Source organism: Diplotaxodon limnothrissa, linkage group LG9 (genome assembly GCF_057381915.1).
Source record: "Diplotaxodon limnothrissa isolate DT_005_m linkage group LG9, D_limnothrissa_male_GT1.1, whole genome shotgun sequence".
NCBI lineage: Eukaryota > Metazoa > Chordata > Actinopteri > Cichliformes > Cichlidae > Diplotaxodon > Diplotaxodon limnothrissa.
Genome location: NC_140604.1, coordinates 10,589,602 through 10,614,205, shown reverse-complemented (window position 1 = coordinate 10,614,205; position 24,604 = coordinate 10,589,602). Strand labels below are relative to the sequence as shown.

Below are 24,604 nucleotides of genomic sequence, written 5' to 3'. Positions count from 1 at the left end.
AATCATTCCCATCACAGGATCAGAGTGAATCTGAAGAGAGAGAGACATCCTCTGGTTTCAGAGTCCAACTTAAAACCCTGGAGATCAGGCTCCACAGAGTTCAGGTCGGCTCTCCTTAAGTTTAAGTTAAAGTTCAAATGAGGCTATGAATCAAACTTCCTGTAGTTCCATTTTAATCTTTATAAATTGTTCTTCTGTTTGTGTTCAGTCGTTACCTTTTTTTTTTCAGTGGTTGGATTAAAAATCAGTTTTCTGTTGTTTAAGTTTTTATTGAATGTATTTTGTTAAATAAAGTTAAAATATTGTTAAATAAAGAATTGTTTGAACGACAAAGATTTTGAGCCATGATGTCATTTCCTGTATTTCAGAGTAAAGACTGAAGTGACAAATGGAAACATGTTTACAGTCATGGAATAAACACTGATGGGTCATCTGTAGGAAGTTCTATTGCTGACCTGACAGACTCGACCTTGTTTACAAAGAAAGAAAGGAACTGATGACATGTGTCAGCAGAGGCTTTCAGGGTTGTTTAGAGTAGAGCTGATAGTCTTAAAGAGAACATGGCGATTATGACAATTTAACACAATGATCTGAGAAAAATATCTGTTTCTCTCATTTTTACTGTATTCTGATCAAATTTCCAACATTCTTTTAACATTTCAAAAGAAACCTGCAAATTGTCTTTCTTCCACTTTCACACTTGGCCCTAAAAACACCAACATCCGTGCATCACCCTTGTGTCAGTCTAATGAACCTAACATGTGATTGATACATAACACACATTCACACTGGCTGCATATATCAGTCCGGGGGGGCAGAGCAGAACTCTGTATGAATCAGACGCGCTCACATATTCAGGCTTTCCAGAGGCGTTTACCATCAGAAGAAGCAGAACAATGAATCATCAGCACCCTGCAGAAGAACACAGCAAGCAACAACTCTAACAATAAAGACGTGCTGGAGCCAAAAGATGCAGATAGCGAGTTTTAAACGATAACGCACAGGATCAAAGGGGGAGAGGGTAAAAACCCACTGCCTCCTGAGATAAAGATCAGCAAGTCAAGCTGGCAGCAGACGACACAAAACGCTCTCTGGAGGAGGCGGCGACTGTGGAGCAGGCCAACGGAGAGGCGGATCGGCAGACAGGAAGCTCCCGGGGTCCCACAACAAGATGTTGCGCGTCAGACTGGAGCAGGATATCCCCATGTTGGTGACACTGCCCATCGAGGTACAGCCCAACTTGGCAAACCAACCCTTCCCTTTCTTGGACACCACACTGGCTGATCTGGGCATCCAAGACTGAGTCTCACTCCGTGTGGGGACGTTTTTTTGTTTTTGTTTGTTTTTTAAGAAGCAATCATGTGTATATATTCAGCTCAGAGCTGAAGGAGAGGGTGGTTTGGGTTGACACCAAGAAGACCCATCCTAGAGGTACGGCGGTGGGATCCAACTGCAGGGATGTGGTCAGATGGCAGTCTGTGGAAATCAGGTGACAGTGAGAGCAACTTGATTTTCCTATTTTGTCCTTCAGATACGAGTGAAAGCCCAGATGCCAGGAGACAAGCAGCTCCAGGAGGTCCTGTACAGCACCGAGGTCCACACTGACCGCTCCTTCTGCTGCACTGGAATGGATATCCTGCCCTGGAAACAGACGTGTGCAGGTCTAGAAGCAGTTTAAATCCCATACTTTTTTGATCTGTGAGGCTCTTAATGTCACGTCTGCAGCCATGAAAGTCAGCTCAGGGTTTCTTGATTCTGATTTTTCTTTGCTGTGTCACATTTAGCTCATATCTGCATTGCCATGCCCTGAAAACAAGCTGCCGAGCTTTAGTCAGGCTCAGGGACAACGGGAGATCTGAGGAGCAACACGATGAGAACAACTAAAACTGAACAAACTTAACATCTGATTACCTTTTTTATTTGTAAGAAAAAGTTTAACATGAACGCGCCAACTGTCCACAGCAAAGCTTATTATGACAAGACTGCTTTTATTCAGTGATGTCAAAGTGTCATCACTTCATACCTCTGAACTGACATTAGATGTATTGCATACCTTGTTAGAATTACACTGTTGAAGCATTTGTAAAAAGCTTCTGTCCTTGTTAATTTATGTTTTAGGATAAGTTTTTGGGCTGTGTAAGGTCACAGGTTGCATTTCTGAGCAGAGTAGTAAAGGTAAAGTAAGTGTTTTCAAAACTAGCCACTCAGCATGTGTACAAACAGTGAGAAATCTCTGAAGAAAACCGTTTGAAGGAGCAAGAACACACGCGTTTCTCCACAGGTTAAAGCCCGCTTTAATAATCAATATGAATCAAAGACTTCTGTCAACACAAAATAAATGTAAGGAAACACATCCAGTTTCTATAACTGACGACAAGCTTGGACCACAGTGATCTAAACTCATCCTCTACATTGGAAATGTAAACAAATGTAAATGTGGTTTTTACTGTACCAGAGCAGGGCTGTGTGTGTAGAGCACAGCCAGGCAGCTGAACACTGTATTGTTCTCTTTTTGGTCCTCTTCGAGCGGGAGACGAGCCACCAAAGCTGGCAACACCGGTCAGTGAACACATTCAGTTTTCAGGCCCCTCTTCTGTGGAACCAGCTTCCAGTTTGGATTCAGAAGACAAGATTTCAAGATTAGGCTTAAAACTTTCCTCTTTGGTAAAGCATATATTTAGGGCTGGACCAGGTGACCCTGAATCCTCCCTTAGTTATGCTGCAATAGATGTAGCCTGCCGGGGATTCCCATGATGCATTGAGTTTTTCCTTTCCAGTCTCCTTTCTCACTCAGTATGAGTTAATAGACGTCTCTGCATTGAATCATATCTGTTATTAACCTCTGTCTCTCTTCCACAGCATGTCTTTATCCTGTCTTCCTTCTCTCACCCCAACCGGTCACAGAAGATGGCCCCGCCCCTCCCTGAGCCTGGTTCTGCTGGAGGTTTCTTCCTGTTAAAGGGGAGTTTTTCCTTCCCACTGTCGCCAAAGTGCTTGCTCATAGGGGGTCATATGATTGTTGGGTTTTTCTCTGTATCTATGAAGCGCCTTGAGGCGACTTTTGTTGTGATTTGGCGCTATATAAATAAAATTGAATTGAATTGAATTATCTGAGGAAGAAGCAGAGTTGGTTTGTTTCCAGCTGAAATCATCCAGGCTCAGGAATTTGAATCGATCCACATCATTTCTGCTTGAACTAGAGAACATGAGTGTCGACTTACATTTGGTCTGTGAGACACATGTCATAGTGACAGTATTTGGGTTAATATGGCATTACTCACCCTGGTCGCATTTCTTCAATATCAGGCACCAAGTTCAGGAACTCGTTCTTTGCAGCCCGCGCAAGGTAGGAGGTCTCCAGAGTGGGAACCATCGGGAAGTTTTCACAGTCTGAGCAGGAGGGACTGGAGGCACGTGAGCTGTTCTCAGGGGTCCTTTAACACAAATCACACCAAGTTAGAATCAAATAGATAACCTGTCAATAACCGTTTGCAGATCGAGGTCAATGTTCCTAAAAATATGTTTACTTCTGGCCCATGGAGCCACAGCGCGAGTCCGAGAGAGAGGGGCAGGTAGAGGAAGGGGTGAGGGTGGCACTGCTGAAGCTCGTCACGGATGGATCACGTCCGATCGGTGAGATGAGAGAAAGCTGAAGTGAAACAACAGCAGGATGAGGTAGACGTCAATATAGGAACTCCCTGATGTGACACAGAAAGGCTATTTTTTTATTTCTTTGTATTATTTCTCAACTTGCAGTCACTGATGCTGTTCACCAGCTGCTTGTATTCAGTATTGAAGGTGTGTGTCAGAAGGCGCAGGCACTACAACACAACAGGAACAAGACCGATCAGCTCCGAGCAGAGAAGGAAGAAGGCAGCAACAAGAACGCCCACTAAGCCCACGTTTTTCTCACCTTGGTGGCCAGCTCCTTCTCACGCTTTCAAAGGTGGTGCTGGAGATCTGCGAGGAGGCGGAGGTGGACGTGGACAGAGTGCCGGAGCTCACGCTGGGGGACAGAGACTCACTCAGGGACTTGGTGGTGGGAGCTGTTCCCACGGGAGCCGCCTCTCCCAGAAGGTGACGGGTCTTTTCCACCTGGACGAAAGATGGGGGCGAATGTGAGGTGGGGAGAAGAGGGGAGGTTAGTCATGTAAAGTCTGTACTCTAAGAAAAAACTTTTTAGAATAGCACTTTGGTCTTTGAGTTGAAAAGTCATTTTTCCCTCTACGATATTAAACAGATTTATTTCTTTATGAATCTTTTAAGGCCCCACCTCCTGCAGCTGCTCCATCTTCTCCAGCTTCCACTGGTGCTCTAGGATGAGGCTATCTCCTCTGGGCCTCCAGCCGGCCAGGTTCTCCTCTCCACGCACATAAGCCACTGATGTGTCCAGGACCTTCCTCCTCCTCCTCTGCATCCCTGCTCAGGACATGAGCCCTCATTAGGATGAAGCTCTCCACAGAATTATGATAAAACAGCTGCCGTTCTTTAAACATGTTTCATGGCCGCTCACCTGGGCTTCCAGTGTCAGACATCTTACACAAGCTCAGCTCGTAGATCCCAGTCACTCGGTTGCTATAATGAAGCAGAAGTTTTGAACAAGGAAACTTTGTAACAGGGCAGATATCTTTGATTGTGAAACAGAGATGGCCACAGTGCAGCAGCCCAGATTTACCAGTCAGGAGTTTTGGAGTATCCAGTCCCAAAGAGGTTCTTGAGAGAACGGGGTGGGGAAATCTTGGCGTCTCGGGAGTAAAAGACCGTGCAGATGTCTTTGGTGATAATGGCAGGCTGGATGCAATGGTCCAGCTGCAGAGAGGAGATAAAGGGTGTGTGTTAGACACGATGACATCAAGAGACTTAAAAACACGTACAAACAGGTACAACACGGCGGAGCAGCGGCTGACCTCCAGATACGCAGATAAGGTCATGTAGATCTTCTCTCCGTAGGGAGTGACGCGGTTGAGCAGGAGGGAACCTTTTAAGGGTGTTTTTATTTGTGCTCCCTGGCCTGGAAATAAACGGTTTCCGATCAGACCTGCTTCATCTTTGTGCCCTTGGTATCTGACTCGCTTGCTCCCCCATGCATTTTAAAAGAATCCTTCTCTTCAGCATGAAGTTCTGGCTCAGCTTTAGTGTCTGCATTACATGTACACAAAGACAGAAACATTCAATGATAAAAACACACAGTGGAATAAAATTGTAAGACGTCATCAGTTGATGCAGTTTAAGGACACTTGTTGTTCTGTGCAGTCTCACCTGGAGCTCACGCTTCTAGTTCATGCCATCATGACCAAAGATTCTTCAATTAATAGTTTAAAGATGTCCATGAATGCACTGCTAACTGCTCTTCACCCTGATAAAAATCAACATGCATTTAGAATAAGAAACACTTTTACAAAACCAAAAGCTTCACTGTACTTAGTGATTTATACGTCTACAAAACAGGTTCAGTTTGTAACTGAGAGAGCGGCTCAGTGGCGCTGAATTATATTTCCAATAGAAACACAATTTCATATGTTGTAGTAACAACACACTGCCACAAGATGTCAGCCTAGGCCTACTTTAACATGCTGTTCCAGTACAAAAGAAAAAGTGACAGAGCCTTGAAAGAGTGACAGAGACACTTTTTATGAACTCATCTGTAATGTGTCACCTTTTCTGTAGGATGAAGAAGTGCTTCCCTTCTTTTAAAGTAAATACAGGCTTACAAAGATCCTCTAAACATGTTTCTGAAATAATCCTAAACACAATCATTAAATCAAAAATGCAAGAAACTATTTATTTAATCACTCTTCTTAACTTAATTCCTTAACTTAGTAAAAAAAAAAAAAAAATAGACAAGAACTTTTCTTCTGTCTCACCTCTGTCAGTTTTCATGCTGTTGCAAGAACAGGTGGAGGTGCAGGTGGAACTTTGACTTCAGTGTGGTTTGTATGTGCAGGCAGGAGTCTGACATCTCAGGACAGCAGAGGGTTGTCGAGCACGGTGACTCCTGCTGCGACACCCCCGTCTGACTGTCCTGAGCTCTTGGTCCTCAGCAGACGGCCCACACACTCATTCATCACCATGTCTTTACCCTGCCTGTAAGAAAACCAAGAAAAGGCTAACATTAGAAACAGCCACCAACCAATCCCTTTTACTCCACCACCCAAAAACCAGTGAGAAACACTAGTTAGTATTAACTTGGAATCAAAGTGCACTAATCCCCAGGCTCCCAGCATAACATACAGTCCAACACAAACTCCACAAACTGTCTTGCTTCAGCTGACTTTCCTTCACCTTCTCTCCAAACAATCTGTTGTGCTCTTTTCAGCACAAAGCCACACTCCTGCTCACTGATCCTCACCTCTTTTTAACCTAGTCTCAGCAACTTTGTCCCATAGCTTGCACATCCTTTCCACCTCCATCTTTCTTCCCAGCCAACTGATACATACCTTTTCTCCTTCCTTAAAAGCCAGCCTAAGAAATACGAGTTCATAAACGCCACAGAGAAATAAATCAGAGGAATAAAATGCAAATGATATTGCTTACACTGAACAGCAACACCCAGGTGAGGATTATCTAATGCCAAATTTTCCAAACAATGAACAAACCGTGCCCTTTTTCTCACCATGTCTAGAGTGTAGAGGTCAGCCAATGTCGCTCGGATCTGCTGCACAGCTTGAGGCTGGTCTGGGAAGAATCTGTCCAGGACTCCAGGTCTGGGGAGCACTTGCTGAACCTTCTTGGTACCAGCCAGGTGAGCGCTGATATCTGGACACAAAGCCATAGAAAAAAAAAAGGAAAAAAAATGCATCTATTAATCACCTGGATCACCTGTTGAGAAAGAAAAAAGAAAACAAGCAGAAGAGAACAAGAGTAATAGAATAAACAACATCACAATGATATATGGGAATATGACAGTAAATACTAAATATTAAACATTATTGTGCAGCACATAAGATCAACAGAACACAGTGTGCTTTGAGGTAGGAGCCAAAAAGGGTGAAGTTTGTGTGTGTGAGCACCTGTGAGCATGGACGCGCTTGTTTTTTAAAAAGGTTCCTTCATGTAATGATCTGCTAGAGGGTGTGGGGGGGCCACAGCCCCGTCCTCCAGGGCATGAAGCAGGTATGGAGGAGATCAAAACTCCAGACATCCAGAGGCCCCCAGAACACAACAGACCAAGGAAGACCAACAGAGGGGCAGCCGCGCCACTGTCCCAGAAAGAGCTGAGGAGAGTCCCAGATGAGGGCTCACTCAGCAGCCGCGGAGCAGAAGCCAGGAGGAGTTGCAGTGACGCGCCCGTGAGCTCCGCCGGCAGCCAGCCGTGCCTGAGTGACCGAGCCCCAGGCCGAGAGGCCGGGGGCACCCCCACCTCCGAAGTGGCCCGAGCGAGCCCCAGGCTCCAGGCCCCGATAAGCGGCCGCCAAGGAGTGAACCGGTGTGTACCTGGACGCGCATCCCCGGACACAAAGAACCACCAACGCACCGATGTCTGAGGGAGTCCGCCACTGGCAGGGGAAGTGGTGGTAGGGGGAGATAGGCCTCCAAACCTTGGAGGGCCTGAGATGTCCCCAGAGAGGTGGCGCCTGATACCCAACCTGACATATAGACACAGACATACAGGCACACACAGACACAAACATCCATTCCCACCCTCATGCTCTCATATGTACTTACTCCACACTCAACCAACGTGGAGACAGACATAAAGAGACGCTGTACACACGATCACACTCCCCAAGCGTACTCTACAAACCGGGTCTAGGTACCCTTGCCCCTGGAGGGGGAACTGCACCCAGACCCAGGTGGTGTTACCCTTTTCCCTGCGGTGGGGAGAGGCAGACCACCCCAACTCCGCAGCAGCAGGGAGGCCCCACACTCCAGACCGCAGTCGGACGGCCAACTCCTCCTCCTAGCCCCCCGCTCCAGCAGGCCGCAGAGAATGGGGGTGAGAGAAGACTCCAAACCTCCCTCAACCCGCTCATTGTAGTGTTGATGCATGTGTGTTCTAAGGTGCATTTAAAACCCAGGAGGGCATGGAGCTACCTGCCAGAGAGCAGCAGGTAAGCGCATAGTCCCTCCTGATAGCCCTCAATGTCTACGTGTATTTAAAATTGAGAGGTGGGCAACGACACCAGGGGTGGGGTGTACATGTATCGTGTATCCATGTATCCATGTATTGTGCCCACCCCCAAGATCCTATATGTATGTGTAATGAGAGTGTGAGTAATGTGAATGTCTAAGTTGTGGGATAAAATTGAGGCAGAGGCAGCCAGAAGGGGACAGAGGGGGGGTAGCCTCCTCTGCACCCTGGTGACACCCCCATACTCCGCGCCCCGCCAGGGAAAGGGGGCCCAGGCCCATCCAGACCGGGGCCCAGTGCAGCAGCGCCTCCCGGCCCCACAGAGCCCGGGACAGTCCACCCAACCCCACCACAGAGAAAACTGCACCCACCCCACCATCCACTCATCTTCCAGACTACATAAGACAATAGACGCCCAGGCTGAGATCTTCCTCCACCTCTCCTGTATCTCCCCCTCCTGCAGAGAGAGTTCCTGAAGAGCGGAAAGCTCCAGAGAGTTGCAGCATGGCCTGGAGGTGTCACTATCACAATCTGCGGGGAGTATGATCATTTGTTATGAAAAAAGAAGACCCAAATGCAGACTCACAGGCTGGCAAGGATAAACTAAAGGCAGCCTGTTTATTTTGGACGGAGAGAATGATATGAAATATCTGACAGGGAACTGAGAAACTCAGAAACCTATACTGGGGGATAACACTAGGAAACATGACCAGTGAAGCTGGGTGACGAAAGGAGAAGATTAAACAATAAACACACAGGACGGTCATTAGGGAAGAGGAGACGGCAGGGACAAATCAGGAGTAACGAGACAGTTACAGCAAAACTCAACATAACCAACAAAATAAAATAGGAAGCACGTGTTTTGATCGCTGGCTCCAGTCTGCATGCTGAAGCTTCCTTTGGTTACAAGATACAGAACCAACGTTAGTGTGAATGAGACTATGAGAATGTTATATAGCATTTGCTCCACTTTGAATTCAGTTTGAAGAAGTAAAGAGACAAACAAACTTAAAAGAGACCATAGGATTAAAAAAACACAGACACCGCAAAAGGACGAAACACGGGCAAGAAGCAAAGTAAACAGAAAAGGAAGCAAGGAAATAGAAAGATAAGATCCACATGAATAGAATAGACAAAATATGAGTGCTTCAAGCAAACTGTGCAGGAATAAAATATAAATAGCAAACAGCAGAAATAAATAACAAATGGGGGAAAATATGTAGGATGAACAGGAACAAAGACACTGGAGAACAAAGTGGTGAGGGTTACTCAGACCACCATTAACTGATTAAATACATGGGAACTGGCAAAGTGAGACGCGGTCACAGAGAGTGACAAGGTACAAGGCGCACAAAAAGAGGGACTGGCAAAATTAGACGTCTATCAGAAGTACAGAATACAGAGACAGACAGGCAGACAGTGAAACAAACATGGAGACAAAACCTGCTACACACAGAGACAACACTAACACGGCCTGAACATGAAAGGAAACAAATTTAGACCAGCAACTAAGAGGAAGCACTAATTTGGAAGGGAAATAATACCAGACATATGGTGCACTCTGAATATCACCAGTCTGTTGCAAAGCTAACAGAGAGACAGACAAGCATTCACACCTACAGCTAATTTAAAGATACCACTTCAGCGTCACAGCTGGGTCCTTCTCTGTGTTATAAACGACACAGAGAAGGCCCCAGCTGTGACGCCACAGTAGTTCATTTGTTGACTGATACATCGATGTAGTCTCTCAGGAACGAGGGCGAAATGCCAACGACCGCCTGTCTGTTTTCAGGGCTGTATTTGAAGCCATGCTCCAATCAGGCAAAGTTTTAAGTGTTGCACATTTCGATGGGTTTCTTTCAGCTGACATAGTTTCCATTTGGGTCATGTGGTGTTAGATACCCCAGCGTGTGGTCATAGGGTGAAGAGCCCGGACGATTAGTGGGATTTTAGGTGTGGTGTAAAAATGACGCTGCAACTTTAAAAACGTTGTTGCTTTAAGGATTAACGTACAACCATACTTGGGCTGAGTTTGACACTGGTTCTCTTCAGTAATTAAAATAGCTTTAACACATGATAAGATCAAATGTCAGCTACACTGTGACAGTCAAGGGGCCACACTCAGATATATTTATTCGCTTGTTCTCTTTGTGTGATAAGAGTTTCCATCTGAATTTAACCCCTGTGTGGGGCTGATCTTTCATTTCATTTTATTTCAAGCTCAGATTCTTTGCCTTTGGCACATTTTCTGTGACGAGACTTCAAACCATTCCCACCGTCCTTATTAATCAACATGGTGAAGTGATTCTTCGCAAGGTGATGGGATAGGAAGAGTTTCAGAAAATGAGGCCTTTTGTCTTTATTGGAGAGGTCAGTGCAGACAGGACGGATGGGGGGAAGGCGAGGGGGGAATGACACACAGGAAACGGTGTTGGTCAGACCCAAAGACAGGCGTGGGCAGTGAGGACTCTCACCTTCAGACTCACTGTCTAATCAGTCTGACAGTGAGTCTGAAGACAGAGCAACCCAACACACGTTACTATGTTCATCATCATCATCATTGTTTATTTATATAGCACTTTAAAAACACACAAGGCTGACCAAACTGCTGAACAATAGAAACATAATAGATACCATAAGAATAATAAATACGATACAATAATAAACATAGCGAAAAACAATAAAATACAAGTCAGTCAACCACTGAGTCAAAAGCCAGTGAATAAAAATGCTTTTTCAATCTGGATTTAAAAACCAGCACTGATGTCGATTGCCTAATGTGAAGAGGAAGATTATTCCAAAGCTTAGGAGCCACGATAGAGAACGCTCGGTCTCCTCTCAGTTTCAGCCGTGATTTGGGGACTGAGAGCAACAGCTGCTCAGCTGACCGGAGCGAACGAGTGGGGACATAGGGCTTCAGCAGGTGCCAGACCATTTAAAGATTTAAAAACCAATAAAAGAACTTGAAAATGAATCCTAAATTCAATTGGAAGCCAGTGCAGGGAGGCCAAGAGTGATGTTATCACTAAGCAGGACATTAAATCAAATTAATGAGACACCAAAACAAGAGCTGGAGCCCAAGACAGCCATGAAGTCACAGTGTACACAAATACACAAGAAACACAGAAACCAGCTGGGTGGATGTGGCTCGGGAACCTTCTGTTACCTTGAACGTCGGTGTTTTGAACGCTGGCTGCTCCAGTCTGCTTGTATTTGTCCAAGATTTCCCCTCATATCTTGGTTATGGTTATTTTTTCTTTTATTAAACTGATCACACTCCTGTTCATGAATAGAAAAAAACCCCATCAGTGTATTTTCACTTAAACAAGCAGCTGTTTTTTTTGCATTAAAGTTATATAAAAATGTAACAGTGCAAATTCCTCGCTGACAGTTTAACCAAAAGGCATTTCCAGTGGAAAGTAGCCAACATATCCTCAGCATAACCATGTATAATATCCACAAAACCTGAGAAGGTTGGAGAGAAGGTAGGCGAACTCTGCTGGGATCTGCGTTTAACAAAGTGTCTAAAGACGAAACAAAGAAATCTTTCTGTAAATGTTCAGATGCACAGACTGGACTGAAAAAGAGTGAAAAAGCAGCTAACGTCCAAAAATAAGAAAACTTTGAAAGAACTCCAAAAAAACCTGGAGAACTTTTGCTCAAAAAACAGTTTTGTTTTTTTTAAATTACAAGGCAATCTGACAAAATGTCATCAAATGAGACTCAAGACTTCTGCAGGTCTCTGCCATGACTCAATTTTTTTTTCTTAATGGCAGAAACAATTGTTCCTTTTTTACTTTGTTTCTATTTTCTCTTCTTGTTTTTATCTGTTGAACAACAAACAACATTCATGCTGATTCACATAATATCCTGTCTCTACTCTCTGGGATTTCCTCGTAGCTCTTTGATGCAAAGAACATCCATCAAACGCTCCAGCTTGTGCTCAACATCATCGTGAACGGTGAAGGTACTCTGACGAGAAAATACTCAGTCGACCTTTTGGTTGATTTGTTAAAGAACCCCAAAATAGCTGATTACCTAACAAGGTATGCAGATAATTCACAGCTCTTTTCCTGAATAGCTGCTTTAAAACTCTGCTGAAAGCCTTTGTCCATTTCCAGGTATCCCCACTTCTCGGCATGTGTGTCTCAAGTGTTAGGACTGCTGCATTGGAAAGACCCAGACCCTGCAGCCAAGGTGAGAGACGACAAATATGATAACCCACACCAGCTGTGCTTAACTCTGTAAGTTCCCAGTATTCCCTGAAACCATCACGTGTGACACAGTTTACATCAGACGTGATGCAGCTGACCTCAACACTGACCTTCTTGTGGTAACAGAGACTTAAAAAAATAATAATAAAGCAACAAAGTGGGTCGCTCTTTGACAGTAAATTCCAGTGCGGTCCGCTCCAATCTCCTCAGGCTGACTCTCTTCTAGGCTCTCCTGACTGTTCCCTTTACATGCTGATGATGTGTCTTGTAAATCTGGATCCCTTTCCAGCAGGACGCTCCTCTTTTTCAGACAGTACCTGAGCTGCTCTCTCTCCTGACAGTCAGCTGTCCACCTCTGCATGGCCAGTCGAGCCAGCGCCGAAATTTGAGGCAGAGCTCGGAGCAGAGCGGGCAGCCAGGCTGAGCACGGAGCAGAGGTTGAAGGTCGCAAACTGACATCCACGTCTTCCAGAGAGCCCAGACCTCCTGCTGCAAACAGACTGCACCAACCGTTGTCTCCCACCAAGCTGTTGTAGGACAGATCCAGTGCACGGAGTGAGGAGAGACAGCCCCGTCTGCACACGGCAGCTGCACAGAGGAAGAGGACCCATTGATAACTGATCACTTTATGCCTGTTCACTTTACTGTTTTGTTCACAATGTTTCTGATGGAGACAAAAATAACACCGAATAGTTTCATTGTTTTGTTTTATACGACAGCTACAGATGCTGGCAGCATGAAATAAATGAAAGAAATATCAATTTCCTTCAGGCTTTACTTGTCTTAATATACATTTATGCAGCCTAATGATCCACTACAGACCAAAAAAGAAAAAGTATAATGTCATTGTGTGTTAGTTACCCAGATGTTGCATGTCATCAGTGGTGAGCTCGCAGCTGCAAAGACGGAGCTCGCTGACGACTGATGGCTGCAGAGCATCCAGCAGGAGCGCCAAGTGACCGCCAACCACTTTACACCAGGAAATATCCACCGTGCGCAGATAGGACACCGCCAGGGCTGATGCATAAACACAAAGTTTTCACCATTTCAGGCTAGAGGGTGGAAGAGGTATTCAGGGAGAATGACTTGAAGGAAAACTTCTATAAATAAACAAGTGTGTGTGTGTGTGTGTGTGTGTGTGTGTGTGTGTTACCCAGAGCAGTGAAGGACTCGTTGCTCATGTAGCAGCTGTTGAATGGCAGCCTCCTCATTTGTGTCGCAGGGAGGGCGGAGACCAGCAGGTGGACCACACCTCCCACTTCCTTATTGGATGACACATCAAGCTCGGTCAGTGCAGTGAGAGAGGGCAGCACCTGGACTGAAAAACAACGAGTCACATGACTGCTGCAGCGAGCATGCGATTAGTGTCCGGCGTGTGAGATTGGTAGCAACTGACTCAGAGCCTCTAGATCATCTCGCGTGAGGCAACACAGGTGGAGGTCGAGTCTCTCCAGGTGTGTGACGTGAGCCAGGTGAAAGGTGAGGCGGCTCAGTCCACCAGCTAGAAGCAGCTTTACAGTATATTAATCAGAACAATGCTGCTCTCTAATGTATCTTGGTAAAGCGCAGAAAAATCTAATGTTTTATATGATACAGTGTGATTTCAGTAACATATCATAATGGAGGCTTCAGCAAGTACTTACGAAGGAAATCTTTCCTCTGCTCTTCAGTTAGTTCATCAAATACCTCCCAAAACATCTGTATGGTGGGGTGGCGGTCATGATATCTCCAACCATAACTTGTGTTCTGAAAACAGTGAAAATGACTGTTATAATCATAGAGTTTGTAAGGTCAGGCATACACTATGTTGCCAAAAGTATTCCCTAACCCATCCAAATCATTCAATTAATGTGTTCCAATCACTTCCATGGACACAGGTGTATTAAATCAAGCACCTAGGCATGCAGACTACTTCTACAAACATGTGTGAAAGGACGAGTCGCTCTCAGGAACTGAATGAATTCCAGCATGGTAATGTGATAGGATGCACCAGTGCAACAAGTCCAGTCATGAAATTTCCTCGCTATTAAATATTCCATAGTCAGCTGTTAGTGATATTATAACAAAGTGGAAGTAATTGGAAATGACAGCTAGTCAGCTGATGCTAAGGCTCATAGTGCACTTAAGTCACCAATATCTGCAGTCTGCTGTTGTTACAGATGTCCAAACTTCATTGGTTTCCATGGCTGAGCAGCTGCATCCCAGCCTTACACTGACAAACACAATGCAAAGCGTCAGATGGAGTGATTTAAGCATCTCAACACTGGACTCTAAAGCAGTGGAGATGTGTTTACTGGAGTGACGAATCACACTTCTCTGACTGGCAATCCAATAAATTTATCTCGCTGTCATGTGTTATTTTGCCGGGTTGTTTCCTCCCGTTGCCATGTAAACACAAAATAGTGTATATATATATGAATATTTTCAAAAAATGCTCTGTGAGTTCCACATCATAACAGTTATTTACTGAGCAGCTCAGTTAGAACTTGCCACTCACACACTGAGCAGCACTCACTAACTTTCTATTTCTAAACAATTTGTTCACTTTTTATCTCAGGCATGTCTGAAAAGACATCAGATAACTTTTTCCATCGCTTTGAAGATTTGATTCAGAGAAAGCGCACAGGTGGAGATGTAAGTAACTAAACATACTCATTCTTGACTTCTCTGCTGATCAAATGTAAATGTTTCTGAGAGATGTGTTATATTTTGCTGCTTTGCACAGTGTAATATTTGTGTAAGTCACTGTAGACAGAGCAACTGTCAGCGCTTCACCACAGAGTCCAGGATCCTGGACTTTCACAAAGCTCAGAGCAGTAAGACAAATGTGTTCTTTCAACAGGCAGACACATTGCATATCGCACAGAGACCCAGAGATTATGCTGTGCAACTCCCACCTTTACCTGAGCAATGCGCAGGCTCTCCACAGAGAGTCCAGAGAAGCTGGAACTGTTTGGATGACCCCTTTTGGAATCAGGAGGACCCTGAAAGAAGTCTGAGTAGCCTCAGCTCTGCAGACACACACACACCAAGTGATCTGAGGGCCATTCCTTTCATTGTTAGTCCTGTTGAGATGACACCGCTCACTCCAGTTCCTCCACCTCCTCGAGCAGCTTGTCCATCGCAATTGCGGTTCAAAGGTGATGCTTTTCTTTAGTGGTTACACCTGCTGTTAATCAGTTAGTTTAGATTTTAAAATTTGACACTGTAGATTATCTATTTTAATGCTAAATTACACATTCTTGCTGTCCATTCATTTTATATGCTTTTTTGAAGAAAAAAAAATCAGGAAGAAAAATGTTTATTGTTGTTTTTGTAAGATGTCAATTTGTAGTTATTTAGTTATTTTTTGTCTAAACAGACACGAAGTTCATTCGTGGAATAAGAGTCTTGACAGCAAAAGACAAATTTGGGCCTATTTTGACTCCAAAACCTCCAACAGTTCCCATACCGCAAAAACGAGGACCTCGGCCTGGGACGCTGCTGCCCCGTGCAAAAGTCGTCCCTATAGACAGTAAGTGGTTTTCCTCAGTAACTGTAGAAGATGCTGAATAATCAAACTTTAAATTAAGAGATTTTTTAAAAAGATTTTAATGAACAATTAATCACTGCATCATGCTTCGAATTAGAAGAAATGACAGTTTCTTTTTACTAACCTCGTTGATTATCAGACAAGAAAGCAGACAGTCAGTGCAGTCAGAATAATCCAAGAGAGAGCAGGGTCAAACTCCCGCCTGTAGCTACACCTGTAGAGAGCCTGTCCCACAGCTTTAGTCTGCTGTCTTCATTAGAACTTTAAAATGAATACTAGATCTACTTCTACTGAATGGAGAAAAGGTTCCTGAGAAGAGATTTAATTTTCAGTATCTAAGAAATTTGAGGCGTTTCTGAAGGTACTGTACCATGTTAGAGCATCTTAACATAGAGTCCTTGAATACTAGGCAGTTGTAGAGGATGAGTTACTCTACTTTAAATGACTCCCACCCCTTATTGGAGGATTTCAGCTTCTTCCTGTGGGACAGAGGTTTGCAGACCCTAAATGCAGGCGAAGCTTGAAGAAACAGCTTTGTCCAAGCTGCTATTTTGTTGTCGTTGTAACAAATGACACATGTTTTTTTTCTATATTTTTTAAAAACTGTATTTATTTATTTACTGTACTTATTTCTCTATTTATGACAGTGCTTTTATCTCCTTTTTGCTGTTTTATATGAATTTATCAGTATAGTGTTGTCTAGTTTTAGAAGCTGTGATTAGGACGTCTATTTAAATTTGTTGATTAAAGATCATAATTAGAGATCATAACCTGCCTTTGATTTAGACATGTCTGATATTTTTGTAAACACAAAATAGTGTATATATATGAATATTTTCAAAAAATGCTCTGTGAGTTCCACATCATAACAGTTATTTACTGAGCAGCTCAGTTAGAACTTGCCACTCACACACTGAGCAGCACTCACTAACTTTCTATTTCTAAACAATTTGTTCACTTTTTATCTCAGGCATGTCTGAAAAGACATCAGATAACTTTTTCCATCGCTTTGAAGATTTGATTCAGAGAAAGCGCACAGGTGGAGATGTAAGTAACTAAACATACTCATTCTTGACTTCTCTGCTGATCAAATGTAAATGTTTCTGAGAGATGTGTTATATTTTGCTGCTTTGCACAGTGTAATTTTTGTGTAAGTCACTGTAGACAGAGCAACTGTCAGCGCTTCACCACAGAGTCCAGGATCCTGGACTTTCACAAAGCTCAGAGCAGTAAGACAAATGTGTTCTTTCAACAGGCAGACACATTGCATATCGCACAGAGACCCAGAGATTATGCTGTGCAACTCCCACCTTTACCTGAGCAATGCGCAGGCTCTCCAGAGATAGTCCAGGGAAGCTGGAACTGTTTGGATGACCCCTTTTGGAATCAGGAGGACCCTGAAAGAAGTCTGAGTAGCCTCAGCTCTGCAGACACACACACACCAAGTGATCTGAGGGCCATTCCTTTCATTGTTAGTCCTGTTGAGATGACACCGCTCACTCCAGTTCCTCCACCTCCTCGAGCAGCTCGTCCATCGCAATTGCCTGTTTTCTCTGCTAAACATTCAGGAGCAGGTCGGTTCAAAGGTGATGCTTTTCTTTAGTGGTTACACCTGCTGTTAATCAGTTAGTTTAGATTTTAAAATTTGACACTGTAGATTATCTATTTTAATGCTAAATTACACATTCTTGCTGTCCATTCATTTTATATGCTTTTTTGAAGAAAAAAAAAATCAGGAAGAAAAATGTTTATTGTTGTTTTTGTAAGATGTCAATTTGTAGTTATTTAGTTATTTTTTTGTCTAAACAGACACGAAGGTCATTCGTGGAATAAGAGTCTTGACAGCAAAAGACAAATTTGGGCCTATTTTGGAAAAACTGCAGCATTTCCAGGATGGGATTGTAACCTCACCTGGACACACAGTACCAACCAAAACATTTACTGCAGTAAAGCCTTTGACTCCAAAACCTCCAACAGTTCCCATACCGCAAAAACGAGGACCTCGGCCTGGGACGCTGCTGCGCCGTGCAAAAGTCGTCCCTATAGACGGTAAGTGGTTTTCCTCAGTAACTGTAGAAGATGCTGAATAATCAAACTTTAAATTAAGAGATTTTTTAAAAAGATTTTAATGAACAATTAATCACTGCATCATGCTTCGAATTAGAAGAAATGAAAGTTTCTTTTTACTAACCTCGTTGATTATCAGACAAGAAAGCAGACAGTCAGTGCAGTCAGAATAATCCAAGAGAGAGCAGGGTCAAACTCCCGCCTGTAGCTACACCTGTAGAGAGCCTGTCCCACAGCTTTAGTCTGCTGTCTTCAGACGACTGGTAAGAAACGTAGTAAGGAGACATTAAATACTGCACAGAAACAGTGCTGCATAATGTGGCTGTGTTATTTGTGGTGTTCCTGAAGTCGTGTTCAATGTTGTGTTGTGTAAATACAGGATTAAGAAAAGACACGGCTTGCAAACTATTCAGTCTCTGGCAAAGCACCACTCGGACATCCTGAAGACTAAACTACATGAAGTGTGTCTGGTCCTCATTGAGGAGGTATTGCACACTTTATGTTTCTTATATGCGTTTCATGCAGCTAGTTTCCCTTCAAGTGCATACTACAGCCTCAACTGATGATTTTCACTCACATTTTAGGTGAAAAACCAACGCTCAGCAATAGCCTTTGAGGCCATACATGCCATCAATGAGCTCTACATTCAGCTCCAGAGAACAATGGACCCAGAAGTTGAAACAACAGGCCGAGCTCTATTGCTGAAGCTTGCAATGACCAACAACAACTTTCTACATCAGGAGGTCAATCTGGCGCTTGATGCCATGGTGGAAAATTGCAGCCATGGACGGATTCTGAGCGCTCTGTTTAACACAGGACTGACGTAAGAGGAGAGAAGAAGCTGTAGTGATTTTATTAGAAGACATGAAAGAGAGATCATGTTCACTGAGTTGTGTGTCTAATATTGTCCTTGCTCAGCCATCGCTGTGTTGCAGTGAGGAATAGCACGGCTCAACACCTGCACCAGCTGGCTGACAAACTTGGAGCAGCCGTCACCCTGAAAACAGGAACCTTCACTGAAAGATTTCTAATTGCTGCCTCTAGAATGGCAGGGGATGCTGCACCTGAAGCCAGGTGGGTACTTTTAAATGGGTTTGAAGTGCATCAATGTTTTATTTTCTGTGAGTTTACACAATTAATGAAAATTAATGACAACTGTAATCTTCCACAGGTACCATGGGCGAACAATCATTGAGAAACTGACCCTTCACAAGGACTTTATGAATTTGTGGGTGAAGATTGTCCCTGAAAAAGACAGGCGTCCTGTGGAGAAGAGCCTGAAAAAGACAGGCGTCCTGTGGAGAAGAGCCTGAAAAAGACAGGCGTCCTGCGAAGAAGAAAGAGCTTAGGGAGTTCCTGTGTGTCCAGTTGACGGACAAGGGGACGCACAGGTGGAGATGTAAGTAACTAAACATACTCATTCTTGACTTCTCTGCTGATCAAATGTAAATGTTTCTGAGAGATGTGTTATATTTTGCTGCTTTGCACAGTGTAATTTTTGTGTAAGTCACTGTAGACAGAGCAACTGTCAGCGCTTCACCACAGAGTCCAGGATCCTGGACTTTCACAAAGCTCAGAGCAGTAAGACAAATGTGTTCTTTCAACAGGCAGACACATTGCATATCGCACAGAGACCCAGAGATTATGCTGTGCAACTCCCACCTTTACCTGAGCAATGCGCAGGCTCTCCAGAGATAGTCCAGGGAAGCTGGAACTGTTTGGATGACCCCTTTTGGAATCAGGAGGACCCTGAAAGAAGTCTGAGTAGCCTCAGCTCTGCAGACACACACACACCAAGTGATCTGAGGGCCATTCCTTTCATTGTTAGTCCTGTTGAGATGACACCGCTCACTCCAGTTCCTCCACCTCCTCGAGCAGCTTGTCCATCGCAATTGCCTGTTTTCTCTGCTAAACATTCAGGAGCAGGTCGGTTCAAAGGTGATGCTTTTCTTTAGTGGTTACACCTGCTGTTAATCAGTTCGTTTAGATTTTAAAATTTGACACTGTAGATTATCTATTTTAATGCTAAATTACACATTCTTGCTGTCCATTCATTTTATATGCTTTTTTGAAGAAAAAAAAAATCAGGAAGAAAAATGTTTATTGTTGTTTTTGTAAGATGTCAATTTGTAGTTATTTAGTTATTTTTTTGTCTAAACAGACACGAAGGTCATTCGTGGAATAAGAGTCTTGACAGCAAAAGACAAATTTGGGCCTATTTTGGAAAAACTGCAGCATTTCCAGGATGGGATTGTAACCTCACCTGGACACACAGTACCAACCAAAACATTTACTGCAGTAAAGCCTTTGACTCCAAAACCTCCAACAGTTCCCATACCGCAAAAACGAGGACCTCGGCCTGGGACGCTGCTGCGCCGTGCAAAAGTCGTCCCTATAGACAGTAAGTGGTTTTCCTCAGTAACTGTAGAAGATGCTGAATAATCAAACTTTAAATTAAGAGATTTTTTAAAAAGATTTTAATGAACAATTAATCACTGCATCATGCTTCGAATTAGAAGAAATGACAGTTTCTTTTTACTAACCTCGTTGATTATCAGACAAGAAAGCAGACAGTCAGTGCAGTCAGAATAATCCAAGAGAGAGCAGGGTCAAACTCCCGCCTGTAGCTACACCTGTAGAGAGCCTGTCCCACAGCTTTAGTCTGCTGTCTTCAGACGACTGGTAAGAAACGTAGTAAGGAGACATTAAATACTGCACAGAAACAGTGCTGCATAATGTGGCTGTGTTATTTGTGGTGTTCCTGAAGTCGTGTTCAATGTTGTGTTGTGTAAATACAGGATTAAGAAAAGACAGTAGAAAACTATTCAGTCTCTGGCAAAGCACCACTCGGACATCCTGAAGACTAAACTACATGAAGTGTGTCTGGTCCTCATTGAGGAGGTATTGCACACTTTATGTTTCTTATATGCGTTTCATGCAGCTAGTTTCCCTTCAAGTGCATACTACAGCCTCAACTGATGATTTTCACTCACATTTTAGGTGAAAAACCAACGCTCAGCAATAGCCTTTGAGGCCATACATGCCATCAATGAGCTCTACATTCAGCTCCAGAGAACAATGGACCCAGAAGTTGAAACAACAGGCCGAGCTCTATTGCTGAAGCTTGCAATGACCAACAACAACTTTCTACATCAGGAGGTCAATCTGGCGCTTGATGCCATGGTGGAAAATTGCAGCCATGGACGGATTCTGAGCGCTCTGTTTAACACAGGACTGACGTAAGAGGAGAGAAGAAGCTGTAGTGATTTTATTAGAAGACATGAAAGAGAGATCATGTTCACTGAGTTGTGTGTCTAATATTGTCCTTGCTCAGCCATCGCTGTGTTGCAGTGAGGAATAGCACGGCTCAACACCTGCACCAGCTGGCTGACAAACTTGGAGCAGCCGTCACCCTGAAAACAGGAACCTTCACTGAAAGATTTCTAATTGCTGCCTCTAGAATGGCAGGGGATGCTGCACCTGAAGCCAGGTGGGTACTTTTAAATGGGTTTGAAGTGCATTAATGTTTTATTTTCTGTGAGTTTACACAATTAATGAAAATTAATGACAACTGTAATCTTCCACAGGTACCATGGGCGAACAATCATTGAGAAACTGACCCTTCACAAGGACTTTATGAATTTGTGGGTGAAGATTGTCCCTGAAAAAGACAGGCGTCCTGTGGAGAAGAGCCTGAAAAAGACAGGCGTCCTGTGGAGCGCCTGAAATTCAAAAGACATCTGTCCAAAAGTAAGAAAACGTCACACTTCAAGACTGACTGATGGCTTGGACCACTGGAACTATCATCTTCATGTTTTTTCTCTTTCCTTTCTTTCCAGACTGCCGGGATTTCTTGGACGCGTGTTTAACCAAAGTCCCGGAGACGCGGCCGACGCTGGAGGAGCTACAGCATCACACTTGGCTGAGATAAGCCTATCACACACACACACAAACACACACAATTCAGACGTTATCATTTATGTGTGATGTATGAATTACCTTTCTTTTTTTCAGGAAATAATTTTTTTTAATTGGCCCACTTTAAATTTCAGTGTTTGGAATTCCTGTAACCCCCCCCAGCCATCCCAGGAAAGGGGATCTCTCTTTGAATGGGCTTTCCCGAGGTTTCTTCCCGTCAGTCTGGCCCCCCCAGGGGAGTTTTTCCTCGTCTTCATAGAGAGCTTGGGCTGGCTCAGGAGCTCCATCAAAACTGTCTTTATTTAATTACTCTAATGTAATCATATACTTTAAAGTAATCAAATAAAAGACAGTAAAAATCTGAAGACTTGAAGTAAACTTCCATTAAAATAAAACTTGTTTAATTCATCTTTGCTGAGGATACTGTGTTATTACTATTTCAAGGATTATGTCAGAACACCGGATACTGGTACCCATCCCTACCCATCACTAGGGAACAGAACAAACCAGACATCAATTACAACAAAAATGACACTGACCCAGCCAGCATGACTCGTCTGCCTTAAGAAATGTTTAGCAATATTACAAATTGGGTGATATGCCTTAAAGTAGCTTCTCATGTGTTCAGCATTGACCTGTATGCATTTTCCCCTTCTCAACCTCATACCAGTGATACTGAGTGGGGTGAGGGAGGAGTAGCTGTCTCTCATTTTTATAGATCCCATACTGGCCCATCAGGCCATTGATGGCAGAACTAGCTTTTCTGTTCCACTACTGGCCATGACCATTGCCTTTGAACATTGACTTGGCGTGATTTTTTTCTTCCACATCCCAAATGGTCAGCACTCTGGGCGTGGCACACGAGTGGCTGATTTAAAATGAAGCAGGTCTCTCTCTGAGAGTCATTGTGAACATTCAGAATGCTAGATCACTTTCTACATGCTCATTTTATGAAGTATTTGAGAGATTCCTTATCTATACTCTGTTTAGGGATGGGTATCGTTTAGGTTTTATCCGATACCGGTACTTTTGAAACTGTGCGGGTGCTTAAATGGTGCTCTAACCGTTGCTTCCTTCTCTCACCCCAACCGGTCGCAGCAGATGGCCCCGCCCCTCCCTGAGCCTGGTTCTGCTGGAGGTTTCTTCCTGTTAAACAGGAGTTTTTCCTTCCCACTGTTGCCAAAGTGCTGCTCATAGGGGGTCATATGATTGTTGGGTTTTTCTCTGTATCTATGAAGCGCCTTGAGGCGACTTTTGTTGTGATTTGGTGCTATATAAATAAAATTGAATTGAATTGAATTGCTTAAAGAATGGAGAACACAAACTTTGTCCAAAAACCTCTTATGTTTTTATTTTTAGCAGTCTCTTTTTTCTGCAAAATGATAACCAAGTTAGCCTTTTCTTTTGATACAACATACCTACTTTGTTTGGAACCGGTGAATAATGGAAAACATGTTTAGCTGTTTGTTTTTTTTGTAAAAAGATAACGGTGTTAGCTTTTTCTGCAGCTACAGGGCATGTATGGTATCACTCTATCAAACAAGAAGACAGTCGCATGTAACTACGACGGTGTTTGCTAGTTCACCTTACATGCATTAATGTAATAACGTGGTTAGCCTACTCAACGTAAATTACACATGAACAACATTAAGCTCCTCACGCAGAGAAGAACGGTTGCTGCTGCATCATCATCCGTCTGCTACACTGGCAGGGCTAGGGGCCAGGACTCTCCTCTTCGGGTTTTTGGGGGATGTTGCTAACTCCAGGTCCAATAACAGGCAACCCACCCGCAGCAGATGTGCTCGGTGTGAAGTCTCGCAGCAAGCTATCAAATACGGCGCATTTCTCTGCTTTTAAAAAAACGCTATAGCGTTGCCAGGTGTTTCATTGGATTCGAGGTGTTACTTCCTTTGCACAGTATCACAGTATCACCTTAAAGCACTTGTTGCTGCTGAGTTTGCATATTTTGCTGTGAAGTACAGCCAGACTTTTGACCGCTTTGCCTTGGACATTTAATCTGTAGCTCTGCTCTCAAAGAACATACGTACCTGGACCCGCCTACTATCCTCGGAAACGTAAAATGATTGGCTAGAATCCAAAGTGTATGACATCTCAAGAAAAAAAAAAGCCACCCGTATCCGGTATACCCGCACCCAATGTTCCCTCTAATTTTTCATGTGTCTGAGCGAACACAGAAACTCCCTGAGCGATCCCTTGGACCACTGTGAGCAACAGCAGACGTGTGCACTGTGGTGACGCCAGCATTGAATCCATGCAAGTTACATGGTTTATTAAAATAATAAAATTACAGCATTTACATTTATGTTAGACTACTTTTAATTAACTATTTTAGCCCACTTACAATGAAAATTTAAAAAAACAAAACAAAAAAATCTTGTTCATGACCTGTGTAGCATGTTAACACTATTGGAAGTAAAAATAACTTGAACTCCAATTTTGAAAACACAAGTTTCTTTTGTTTTTTTTTCATAAAGCTCTGACTTGTATTATGAGTCTGTGGTCTGGGAGAGAGTCTGTAACTCTGTCTGCAAAATACAGTAAATAATGACCAATGTTGGGTAATTAATTATATAGTTACTTCTTCAAAAAAGTAACTGAGTTATGCAAACAACAAAGTTTTTTGCAGCTGTTTACCTAAAAATGCAGCCAAGGCGTTTTTTTAAATAAACATTTTAAATTATTTAGAGAACAATCATCAAATTGCATCAAATCTGATGCCACACAAATTATTTGTGCCACTCCAAAAATAATTTCTGTCAACTATGAGATGAAGGAGAACAA

The 24,604-nt window shown here is 43.4% G+C and overlaps 4 protein-coding genes across 4 annotated transcripts; 3 read left to right on the top strand and 1 right to left on the bottom strand.

Moving 5' to 3' along the window:
- Positions 1-12,415: 12,415 nt before the first annotated feature.
- LOC146625123 (leucine-rich repeat-containing protein 31-like) lies at positions 12,416-13,983 on the bottom strand. Its single transcript, XM_085362691.1, has 4 exons — positions 13,929-13,983; positions 13,439-13,603; positions 13,147-13,302; positions 12,416-12,873 (listed from the first exon to the last, which is right to left on the bottom strand). The coding sequence occupies exons 1-4, from the start codon at positions 13,981-13,983 to the stop codon at positions 12,416-12,418; spliced, it is 834 nt and encodes a 277-aa protein (XP_085218817.1).
- Positions 13,984-14,844: 861 nt separating this feature from the next.
- Positions 14,845-19,197, top strand: LOC146625122 (uncharacterized). The gene is made up of 11 exons (XM_085362657.1): positions 14,845-14,919; positions 15,128-15,425; positions 15,647-15,799; positions 16,788-16,864; positions 17,073-17,403; positions 17,627-17,866; positions 18,024-18,147; positions 18,264-18,369; positions 18,469-18,707; positions 18,803-18,958; positions 19,056-19,197. Exons 1-11 carry the CDS (start codon positions 14,845-14,847, stop codon positions 19,195-19,197), a joined length of 1,941 nt encoding a protein of 646 aa, XP_085218783.1.
- A 136-nt stretch (positions 19,198-19,333) lies between these two features.
- On the top strand, positions 19,334-20,570 carry LOC146625121 (uncharacterized). The gene is made up of 4 exons (XM_085362127.1): positions 19,334-19,375; positions 19,492-19,822; positions 20,046-20,285; positions 20,443-20,570. The coding sequence occupies exons 1-4, from the start codon at positions 19,334-19,336 to the stop codon at positions 20,568-20,570; spliced, it is 741 nt and encodes a 246-aa protein (XP_085218253.1).
- A 392-nt stretch (positions 20,571-20,962) lies between these two features.
- On the top strand, positions 20,963-21,610 carry LOC146625120 (TOG array regulator of axonemal microtubules protein 2-like). Its single transcript, XM_085362126.1, has 3 exons — positions 20,963-21,123; positions 21,219-21,374; positions 21,472-21,610. Exons 1-3 carry the CDS (start codon positions 20,963-20,965, stop codon positions 21,608-21,610), a joined length of 456 nt encoding a protein of 151 aa, XP_085218252.1.
- Positions 21,611-24,604: the final 2,994 nt, after the last annotated feature.

Bases quoted from the DNA above. Each gene is read 5' to 3' on its own strand.
- LOC146625123 (XM_085362691.1), bottom strand. From the start codon at position 13,983: ATGTTTTGGGAGGTATTTGATGAACTAACTGAAGAGCAGAGGAAAGAT. The intron at 13,604-13,928 runs GTAAGTACTTGC...GTTGTTTTTCAG, and splicing joins GCAGAGGAAAGATTTCCTTC to TCCAGGTGCTGCCCTCTCTC. The intron at 12,874-13,146 runs GTAACTAACACA...TCCTCTGTGCAG, and splicing joins TGATGACATGCAACATCTGG to CTGCCGTGTGCAGACGGGGC.
- LOC146625122 (XM_085362657.1), top strand. From the start codon at position 14,845: ATGTCTGAAAAGACATCAGATAACTTTTTCCATCGCTTTGAAGATTTG. The intron at 18,148-18,263 runs GTAAGAAACGTA...GTGTAAATACAG, and splicing joins CTGCTGTCTTCAGACGACTG to GATTAAGAAAAGACACGGCT. The intron at 18,959-19,055 runs GTGGGTACTTTT...AATCTTCCACAG, and splicing joins GATGCTGCACCTGAAGCCAG to GTACCATGGGCGAACAATCA.
- LOC146625121 (XM_085362127.1), top strand. From the start codon at position 19,334: ATGTTTCTGAGAGATGTGTTATATTTTGCTGCTTTGCACAGT. The intron at 19,376-19,491 runs GTAATTTTTGTG...TTCTTTCAACAG, and splicing joins ATTTTGCTGCTTTGCACAGT to GCAGACACATTGCATATCGC. The intron at 19,823-20,045 runs GTGATGCTTTTC...TTGTCTAAACAG, and splicing joins AGGAGCAGGTCGGTTCAAAG to ACACGAAGGTCATTCGTGGA.
- LOC146625120 (XM_085362126.1), top strand. From the start codon at position 20,963: ATGGACCCAGAAGTTGAAACAACAGGCCGAGCTCTATTGCTGAAGCTT. The intron at 21,124-21,218 runs GTAAGAGGAGAG...GTCCTTGCTCAG, and splicing joins CTGTTTAACACAGGACTGAC to CCATCGCTGTGTTGCAGTGA. The intron at 21,375-21,471 runs GTGGGTACTTTT...AATCTTCCACAG, and splicing joins GATGCTGCACCTGAAGCCAG to GTACCATGGGCGAACAATCA.